The sequence below is a fragment of the Ursus maritimus genome (genome assembly GCF_017311325.1).
Source record: "Ursus maritimus isolate PB19 chromosome X unlocalized genomic scaffold, ASM1731132v1 scaffold_X1, whole genome shotgun sequence".
NCBI lineage: Eukaryota > Metazoa > Chordata > Mammalia > Carnivora > Ursidae > Ursus > Ursus maritimus.
Window position 1 is genome coordinate 83,138,371 of NW_024423319.1, and position 10,162 is coordinate 83,148,532.

The 10,162-nt window shown below is 57.6% G+C and overlaps 1 protein-coding gene across 2 annotated transcripts in view; it reads left to right on the forward strand.

Annotated features, from left to right (window-relative positions):
• The first annotated feature begins 2,665 nt into the window (after positions 1–2,665).
• The window catches only part of SLC38A5 (solute carrier family 38 member 5), a 10,593-nt gene continuing 3,096 nt past the window's right edge, over positions 2,666–10,162 (forward strand). The window contains exons 1-13 of one of the 2 annotated variants that reach the window (XM_040632279.1): positions 2,666–2,715; positions 4,145–4,198; positions 4,278–4,353; positions 4,773–4,888; positions 4,986–5,059; positions 5,694–5,786; positions 5,910–5,988; positions 7,622–7,704; positions 7,998–8,056; positions 8,155–8,292; positions 8,493–8,572; positions 9,196–9,296; positions 9,525–9,640. In XM_040632279.1, coding sequence (XP_040488213.1) covers positions 4,146–4,198; positions 4,278–4,353; positions 4,773–4,888; positions 4,986–5,059; positions 5,694–5,786; positions 5,910–5,988; positions 7,622–7,704; positions 7,998–8,056; positions 8,155–8,292; positions 8,493–8,572; positions 9,196–9,296; positions 9,525–9,640 — 1,068 coding nt within the window. In that variant the 5' untranslated portion in view covers positions 2,666–2,715; position 4,145. Of the gene's footprint in view, positions 2,716–3,713; positions 3,732–4,144; positions 4,199–4,277; positions 4,354–4,772; positions 4,889–4,985; positions 5,060–5,693; positions 5,787–5,909; positions 5,989–7,621; positions 7,705–7,997; positions 8,057–8,154; positions 8,293–8,492; positions 8,573–9,195; positions 9,297–9,524; positions 9,641–10,162 lie in introns of those variants that run through there. The other variant, XM_040632287.1, reaches the window with a different exon arrangement.

Sequence of the window (10,162 nt, forward strand, 5' to 3'; positions counted from 1 at the left end):
GTATGTGTTCTCAGCCACAAACACACGTATGTGAGCTCCACCCGTATTTTCCGGTGTAACTTACCTGGCTGTATCTTGTGTCTATGACTGCCCGTTCACCTGTGGCAACCGCGTGCGTTGCTGCCGTCTGCTTCTGCAGTTCATCTGTACGGGGTTGGGTCTGTGTGTCCCATGGGTGTAAAGCTCATGGGTGCTAAGTGTGTTTATGTGTTTTGCCCGGATGTGCGTGTCTCCTGCGTCTGTCTGTCCTTCTCTGCCACCCTATTTGTGTCTGGCGGTGGTGAGCCACTGTGTGTGTGTGTGTGTGTGTGTGTGCGCGCGCGCCTTATGGGTGTTTCTCTTGGGGCCACTCTATGTGTCCTCTCTGGTCCCTTTGCTTCGTCTTCATGCAGGTCGAGATGTATTTTCAGGACTTCCTCTTTGTCACGATAGTTAAGTGTCCTCTCTGCATCCCTGCTGTTTCTGTCCGTGCACCCGTATTTATTGTGTATTTATAACACGCTCCCTGCACGTGTCTTCTGACTGGATTTGTGAACAGCTGTGTGTGTTCATGGCTGTGTGCGGCCATCTGCTCGAATGAGATGGTGTGTGTGTCTGTGACCGCAGCTTCTCCGTACACTCGTGTCTGCCCGTGAATGCCCCTCTCTGTGACGGGAGAGTCCTGTGTGATCACATGGGGTCACGAGTTCACACGTGAGTTCACATGCACAGAGGTATCATTATAGAGCCTGACTCTGGACACGGGCCTTCAGGATTGTCTGAAGCCAGAATCGTCTGTACGAGAGACACTGGGCCCCGTCTGATGTTGTCAGCTGTATGAAATCCCGTTTGTGTGCTCCGTGTGCAGCTGTGAGTCTGTGTGTGACGCGTCCGTTGGCTCTCCGGGGTAGGGCTGTTGAGTCCGTGGGCGATGATGGCCGAGTCTGGAGAGGCTGGAAATCAGCGTGGGCCTGTCCTGTGTCGTTCTGTGTTCTCTGGTTGCAACCAGAGGCTGTGGGTGACGCTACCTGGTCATGGGAAGTCATTCGGTGCAGCTGAGTATGTGACAGCCCCAGGGCCCGGGCCCTCTGGGTGCCGCCCCTGTGTGTTCCCATGTCAGCCCGTGCTCTCCGCGTGTGGCTGTGAGTCTGTGCACAAGTGCGTACCTCTGTGGGGGCGGTGGCGAGTCGGCCTCCAGTTCTGAGCCCTGGATGCGGTTGTGACCGCTGAGCGTGCAGGAGGCTCTCTCCTGCTGTGGGGAAGTAAACGCCCCGTCCCTTACCCTCCTCCGACTGACTGCGCGTAGGGTGGGGGCATCTAGGCTAGCTTTGAAGCCTCAGCCAGCCCCTGGCCTTTCCGGGAATTCTCTGCTCCCCGTAGGGGGTGGGCAGGAGGGTGAAGAGGCCCGGACAGAGGCCTCTTGTCCACCAGGACCTCAAGCAGCCCGGTTGAAGTTGGGCCCGGACCCCAAGTCCCATCCGCCTGACTCTGTGCAGGAGACACATGCCTTGCCTGGGACAGACATGCCTGTCACATGCTTGGATGGGAGCGCACAGACGGACCCACATATAAGGCAGACACACAGACAGTGCGGCTCCTCAGTTAGGGTGTGGACAGGCCCCACCCAACGCCTGGGCTGGGGTCCAGGACTTTAGGGCACGCCTTGGTTGCAGGCAGTGAAGATCCACACCCCCCACTCAACCGCAAATGCCCCCCTGCCTCTCTCTGGGGACCCCCACGATCTAGGGTCCGTTTTTGGCTAGGCCAGGCTATCTATCTGTCTATCGGAGGTCAGTCTATAGTGGCCTGGCTCTGCCTAGCCCTGTACCTGTCCCCCTGCTGTTCCCAGGCCTGTCCATCCACCCTGTCTGCCTCTCTGCCTGGATTGGCCTCTCTCGGCCTATTGTCATCTGTCCCTCTAGGTGTCTCCCTGCCTCGACCACTCCCTCTGTCCCCTTGTCTCTCGGGGCTGGTGTGTGTCTGTTCCCGATCTCTGGGATGTGTCTGGCTGTGCCCACCTGTCTATCTGCCAGTTGTCTCTCCTGCTTATTACTGGGCCTGACTGCCTGTTGCCTTCCTCCAGATGCTTCCATGGGCCTACCCCCTGTCTCTGAGTCTGTCTGTACCTCTCTTTCTCCCTCGGACTGCCCCTCTGCCTATCTCCCGCTCCTCCACAACACAGCTGTCTTTCTGTCCTGTCGTCTGTCTTTGTGTTGTTTCTCCTGCCTACCTATCTCTATTTTGTGATTGTTTCTCTTCCGATCTGTCTCTCCTCTCTGCATCTTTTCCCTCCGTCTGTCCCTCCCCGCTGTGTGTCCGATCTCTGTCAGTTGCCTCTGCCTGCCTGTCCGTCCCTCTCTCTCTCTAGGTGTGGATCGATTCCCTCAATCTTTCTGTCCACCTCCCCCCCCACTCAAGGCCCCCACACACCTCTGTCTCTCTCCACGTGGGTCCAGGTGAAGGAGAGAAGCGCCCTCCTCCCCCACCCCCTTTCCTCCGCCCAGAGCCAGATGGAGGGAAACTGAATTAAAATTAAAAGTTCTTCCCAGAAAAAAAATAATCCGCGGGCCAGATGCGGCTCGGGCTGCGCTGATTAGCCACCTAGCAAGCGCGGCGGAGCTGATTGGCTGCAGGGCGGGGCGGGGGCAGGGTCCGCGGAGGGGGAGCCGTGCCGGCCGTGGGGTCCCAGAGCCCTAGCGAGTTACTGCGGCTTCGGGAGCTGAGAGGAGCAGGGAGGTGAGGAGGGGGCGCTGGCCGGGGTGGGGCCCCGGAGACCCCGAGGCACGAGTGGGGATCCCGGGAGCGGTTTCCCGGGGGAACCTCCAGGGGGGTTCCCTGGAGACCTTTTTAGCGCTAGCGGGGAATTGAATGGGAGGGGAAGTCCTTTTGGTGCCTTGCTCCCAGGAAGTGAGTTCAGAAGTGGGTGAGGGTCTCCAGAAGAGTGTTCGCGACGGAGGATGGGGCTCCTTGAGAGGCGTCCCCTTCCCAGGGCTTGGGGAGGGGGTTTCCCAGAGGCACTTTTAGCAATGATGAGGACCTTGAATGGGGGTTTCTGAGATACCGCACTCCCAGGAAGTGAGCTCTGGGCTGGGGGTTTCTTCGGAAACACTCCATCCAGAAGACAGGGGCTCCAGGCTCGCTTGGGGATTGCGGAGCACCCCCACCCCAAGAAACGCATCAGGCCCTGGGAAGGGGCTTTTGATGAAGGTCTCAGAGATAGTTCATCCTCAGGAGGGGAAGTTAGGGCTCAGGGCAGGTTCCCGAGACACCCCAAGACCAGGGAGGAGCTTAAGTCTGGAAGTGTCTCTAAAGTTACTTCTGCCAGGAGAACGAATGTTTAGTAAGACTTGACAGGGGCCCCAGAAAAATTCTTCTCTAATCCCTAAAAGGGGGATTAAATGGGGATCCCTGGGTCACTGTGTCCCTGGAAGGAGGCTCAGTTTGGGGAATTGCCTTTGGCCACTAGGGAGGATATTCAGAGTTGTGGCAGAGAGCAGTTTTCAGCCTGGGGGGGGCTAGGGTCTACAAGCCCGTCCTCCTACCCCACCTCCAGCTCCTTCAACAGGTTGCATCAGCTCCGGGCTCAGGCTCGGGGCCCAGGCTGGGAGGAGGGGGGTAGGGGGCGTTAGGAGGGGTGGGGCAGCCGGCCGACACGTGTCCCTGTAAGGAGTGAGAGGCTTGGCCAAGCGGTGAGGGTGGAGGGAGGGGGGGTGCGGGGGGCCGGCAAGGAAAGAGGCAGCAAGAGAGACTGGGTGAGTGTGGGGTCTGGGAGGACAGACTCTCCCAGCTTCAGATGGCCGTCTCGTCCTCTGTGGGGTCTCTCTCTCTCTCTCTTTCTCAATCTCTCTCCCCCCCTCCCCCTCTATTTGTCTCTCGCTGCCCTCTTTTTCTACTTGTCTGAGTAACTGTTGGCATCTCTCCCCCTCCGATTCCCTTCTCTGACTCCCATCTTTTCCTCCATCGCCCTCTCACTGTTGTCTTCGAGTCTGTCCATTTACCTCCCCGTCTCTCTCATCCTTCTGCCCCTGTTCGCCTTGCCTCATCTCCGTTTCTCTGGTTCTCCATCTGTCTCTATCTGACCCCCTACCCTCTTCGTCTCACTCCCCCCACTTTGTAGCCCCCCTGCTCCACCTCTGATCCGTCGCCCCCATTTCTCTGCCCACAGCATGGAACTGCAGGATCCCAAGATGAACGGAGCCCTCCCTGCGGATGCTCTGGGGTGAGTCAGGGGCCCACGGGGACCAGGTCAGGGGTCAGGATTACCCTCTCACCAGCCCCGATTTCTCTGCCCTCTCCAGCTACAGGCAGGAACGTGAGGGTTTCCTACCCAGCCATCCTCCTGCTCCTGGGAGGAAGCCAATCGAGTTCATGGATGTGAGTGACCTCACAGGGTCTGTCCCAGCTGCACCTTGCCCAGCTCATCTCTTCCCCTACTGTTCCCTCTACCCGGGGCTTCCCTGCCTAGCTATTTCCTGCCCCAGCCGCTCCCGGTCCCCAGCTGCTCCCCTCCCTAGCTGTTTGGCCTCTGGTGGCTGCTCCACCCTCCCCTGTTCTTCTCCACTTCCAGCTGCTCCCCTCCGAAGTTTCTCCGAGCTCTTCCTTCCTAGCTCTTGGTTTTCCAGGTTCCTCCCTGGCTTCAACTCGGGTTCCTTCCTAGCCTCCATCCTATGGCCCCTTTCTGGGCTTCTCCCCGCCCCAGTCACTTCTCCCCTAGTCTTTCCTGGGCCCCAGCCCTGGTCTCCTCACCTGGTCTCCCTCCCCATGTGTACCCGGGCCTCGCCCCTTCCCCGCAGTTTGAAGGGAAGACATCGTTTGGAATGTCAGTGTTCAATCTCAGCAACGCCATCATGGGCAGCGGCATTCTGGGACTGGCCTATGCCATGGCCCACACAGGGGTCCTCTTCTTCTTGTGAGTCCTGGGCAGCCCGCGGGGGGCGGGGCAGGGGTGCCGTGGGGGGCAAGCGTGAGGCCTGGGGGCCAAGTCTGAGCTGCGCCATCTGCTGCAGGGCCCTGTTGTTATGCATTGCGCTTCTCTCTTCATACTCCATCCATCTCCTGCTGACCTGTGCTGGCGTTGTAGGTAAGGCCTGGAGCTTGACCCATATCTTGGACCCCAGACTCTGGACGCACCCCCTCTGACCTGAGACCCTCGACATCAACCTAAACCCTAGACTCGGACGGAACGTACCACACTGAACATACTGTACCCCAGATCTTGGACCCAGCACCCCAGACCCCATCCTCAGCTCCCTGGACTCCAGCTCTCAGACTGCACGTTGGCCCTCAGAACTTAACTGAGCTCCCACATCCCCACCTCCCAGTCCTCACCCCTCACCCCTCGGTCTGGCATCAAACCTCATTTCTCAGACCCTCCGCACAACCTGATTACTACGCTCCACTTCTAACCCCCCGCTCCTCAGTCTCCAGCTCCCGCTAATTGTGGAAGCCAGCCCCACAACCCCAAGACACCCACTACCCACTACCCACCTCCAGCCCCCAACCTTCTCCCCATCACAGATCCCACCTCCCGGGCTCCACTTCAAGCCCACCCCGAACTGCTTAACCCTCACCTCCAGCGTCCATCAGTCAGACCCAATTACCCCAAGCCCCAGCTCCTCAGCTCCCTGACCCTCGCCCCGCCCCCCCCCCGCACTCCTCACCCCTGCCTGGACTCCTGGACCCACAACTCATTCCCTCCTGTCTCTCTACCCCAGGCATCCGAGCCTATGAGCAGCTGGGACAGAGGGCGCTGGGGCCTGCGGGGAAGGTAGTGGTGGCTGCGGTGATCTGTCTGCACAATGTTGGGGGTGAGGACTCTGGGAGGTGGGGGATCAGCTTGGGGGAAGAGGGCGGGGTGGGGTGGGCTTCCTCGGGCTGGGCTGGGGGGATGAGGGGAATCCATCTGCTTACACCCCCCCCACCTGCACCAGCCATGTCCAGTTACCTGTTCATCATCAAATCCGAACTCCCCCTGGTTATCGGCACCTTCTTGGACATGGACCCCGAGGGGTGAGTGAGCAACACCCCTTGGCTCTGGCCTGCGGGTCTGGCTGCTGTCTTCAACTCTGTGCCCAGCTGACTCCCAGGTGTTCTGAGACTGCCGGGCAGGCCCGTGTGGTCAGACCGCGAGGCCAACAGAATGTGCGACCGTTGCTCTACCTAGTAGACCACGTGTTGATTTGGGTGACCGGCGTTCTGGCTGATTCTGTCTGCTAGCTGACTGCGTATGTCCAGTCTACTCCGATGCTGACCGCGGGACTGCACACATCTAGACCTAAGCTCTGTGGATTTGGTTTGGGACTCTTGTACGGGCGGATTCTCTGGCTAGCTGTACAACAGCTGACTACAGCTGGGTCCTGTGTGCTGTGATTCCAACCATGTGTGTCTCACATTTGCTTACTCTGACTTTTCCCCATCCAGCCGATTCCGTTTGATTCAGGGTCCCTCAGGCTGGCGAAATCTGTCTGGCTGTAAGCGTAAGCGTGCGGTGTACTGGGGTGCCAGCTCTGTATATGTGATTTGCTCCAGCTGCATATGCCAGTAGACTCCCATCTCTGTTTAATTTGGCAGCCATGTTTTCTGGCAAGTTCCCTCTGGCTCTGTGTGTGCGTGCGTGTGATCCTCAGCTGTGACTGTATGTCCTCTGTACTATGGTTCCAACCGTGTGTGTTTGACCACTGTTCTGAGTACGCATCTCGTGGACGGTATGTTTGAGTTTCGAGCCACCTGCCGGCTGAGTGTGTTCGCTTGTCTGTATATGATGGCCGACTCGGTGTTCTCGTACATCTTCGGTTTGATTCTGAAACCATTTAGGTAGCTGACACTCTGGCTCAGCTAATTATTATAATTAGCTCCCAGCGGCTATATGGCCAACGGTGCTCTGCCGGTTTATTTCTGTGTAACTGTGTGTATGAGATAGCGTGTGAGTGCCTGGAACATAGTAGGCAATTAGTAGAACTCTTTTGAACGAACGAGCAGTTTTTCAGCCGGTCCTCTATTTACTGCCTTGCCTGGGCACCCCCTTCCAATATCTGTACAGATCCCACTCTTTCTTCGAGCTTGGTTCCAACGAGAGCTGGCTGATTTTGCCTCTATTTCGGTCTTTGGCTGTGTGGCCAAGTTGGCCCAGCTACTTTTAGGTGTTCGACACACACCTTGGGCTGTTCCAGCAACCACCTGTGTGTCTTCCTGACTCCTTGTCCGACTTTGCACCATTGCCTGACCACCAGATCATCAGACTGTTGTTCTGCCCGTCGGACACACCAGGGTCAGGACTCACCTCTGTGTCTGGTACCGTGTGTTCGACTGCGGGACTCTCACTGATCCTGGGTCCTGTGTGCCCATCTGGTTGTACGTCCACTTGTGAGTCCGACGGCATCGATTTGGCCGGCTGTGTGTGTGTTCTTAGCTATGTCCCTTTGACAGGGTTCGACTAACAGTCTGATAACCTGTCTGGCTGTTTCTGTCAATCCTGTTGTGCCATTGTCACCGTGACTGCCTGAATGACTTCTCACGGCTGAGGCGGCAGCTCATCTCCCCTGACTGCAGGCAGAAATCCGTCTGTTCGGCTGTCTTCTACGAGTGTCTGCCTGACGGTTTTCTTTGGCAGGCAGCTAGTCACTGTGTTGGCCTGTCTCCCTAGGGGCTGGTTCTTGAAGGGAAACCTTCTCATCATCATCGTCAGTGTGTTCATCATCCTGCCACTGGCCCTCATGAGACACTTGGGTAAGAGGCTTCCTGTGTTGGCCATTGGATAGTGGAGTTGGAGAAGGGGAGCCAGATTGAGGAAATCCCCATTTTCAAGGGCTGTGAAACACCAGGGGAGAGCTTGTGTGAGGTGGGCTTTAACAGATGAAGAGGAGTTTGCTATGGGGGGAGGGGGTCCAGGTAGAAGTAAAAGCTTGTGCAAGAGTGTGGCCTAATTGGGGTGAGATAGCCTGAAAGGCCAAACTAGGTTTTGATATTTGCTATGGGGGGTGTCCCTTGATTTCTAAGGCTCTGTATATTACCCCTTGCAGGCTACCTGGGGTATACCAGTGGTCTCTCTTTGACCTGTATGCTGTTTTTCCTCATTTCGGTGAGTCTGAGGGAGAAGGACATGAAAAAAGTGAAGAAAGAGTTTGGAACACTGGGACATCGCCTTCCCCGTGACCTCACTTGCCCACCCTCCCCCAGGTCATCTACAAGAAGTTCCAGCTTGGCTGTGCTGTAGGCCTCAATGAGACTGCAGTGGAGAGCAAGAACCCCCAGGGCCTTCCCATCCACGGACTCAACAGAAGCTGTGAGGCCCAGATGTTCACCGTTGACTCACAGGTGGGTGTGTGGGCACGTGTAGAGGGCTTGCACCTCTGGTCCTGTCCTCCAGTTTACTCTGCTTAGGGTGGAGCTGGGCATCGGACATCAGGGGGCTTCCGTGTGTCTGATGCAGAGGGCAGCGGTAGGGCCGGGGGGAGGAGGGGTGGGGGAGAGGCCCCTGGAGGTTCTAATCTCGGTCATGTGGGTCATCCCCCTAGATGTTCTACACAGTGCCCATTATGGCTTTTGCCTTCGTCTGCCACCCGGAGGTGCTGCCCATCTACACAGAGCTTTGCCGGTGAGTGGGCAGGCAAGTGGGCACAGGTGTGCAATAGTCATAATGTCTCACAATCCCTCACGTAGTCCTGGTATTGTAGCTTGATCGTGGCTAGATCGTGCGGGGGGAGGGATTTGAGGTGGCCTTGGGGGGGATGCAGGGCAGTGACTTTTTACTGATTAGGGCTTAAAGAGTCTGCTTTCAACATCCCGTAAAGTGTGAGTGGGCAGAGTGGGGAGGCAGAAATGATCAGATGGAGGGGGGTAGCGTGCATGGATGGGGGTGGGGATGTGGGGGTGGTCAGAGAGAGTGGGGTTACAGGTGGACAAAACGGGGAGTCAGGGAGGATATGATGGAGGGACGTGTTCATGATCAGATGGGGCACAGCATGGAGGTCAGAGGTGAGGGAGAGGCAGAGATGGTCAGACAGAGGAGATAGACGAAGATGGTCATATGGGGTGAGATGGATGGACAGAGGGGGGCTTGGCTATCACACAGGGGAGTTAGAGGTGGGCATGCCAGTGTGTACCGGCTGAACATCAGCTCTGGAGGAGGGGGACTCTGGAGGGCATGGGCTCCTTTGGAGCAGCCTGCCCCAAGTCCAGGGGTCTGGGCATGACAGTTACATAACCTCTACGACTCAGGCCCTCCAAGCACAGAATGCAGGCCGTGGCCAACGTGTCCATTGGGGCCATGTTCTGCATGTATGGGCTCACGGCAACCTTTGGATACCTCACCTTCTACAGTGAGTGGGGCTGGGGCCAGGGGTGGGGGTGGGAGCTGGAGTGGGGACTGGGCAGACTGCTGGGGCAGGAGCCTGAGACTTTCCCTCCATGCCCTGGACCTGTCAGTTTCCAAAGAGAGGGTGCACATCACATGTGTCGATTTTGTTGCCGTGTGTGTGTGTTTCCGGGTTGCTGGTCCCGGGGCTCCCACCACATGCTGCATCCGTGTCGCATGTCCCACGGCCCAGATAGCGTGGAGGCGGAGATGCTGCACATGTACAGCCAGCAGGACCTGCTCATCCTCTGTGTGCGCCTGGCGGTGCTGCTCGCGGTGACTCTCACTGTGCCGGTTGTGCTGTTCCCCGTACGTGGGGTCAAGAGGGGGCCCACGGAGTGGACGGACATGGGTGGAGGGTGTCGGCGTGGGTGTTTGGCTGGGGGGACCAGAGATAGGAGCGATGGATGGATGGAGGAGGCAGGGAGGAGGCAAAAAGAGATGGTCAGACAGAAAGGGGACATCGGGGGCACCTGGGTGGCACAGCGGTTAAGCGTCTGCCTTCGGCTCAGGGCGTGATCCCGGCGATCTGGGATCGAGCCCCACATCAGGCTCTTCTGCTATGAGCCTGCTTCTTCCTCTCCCACTCCCCCTGCTTGTGTTCCCTCTCTCGCTGGCTGTCTCTCTCTCTGTCGAATAAATAAATAAAATCTTTAAAAAAAAAAAAGAAAGGGGACATCAGTGGCAGGACAGAGAGAATGGGGGGTAGTCAGTTGGAGGGAGGAGGCACCGGATGTCTGGCTAGACAGAAGAGGGAGGCAGGAATAGTCAGACAGGGGAGAGGCAGAGAGAGGAAGACCGTCAGAATGAAGAGACCGGGATGGATAGCTT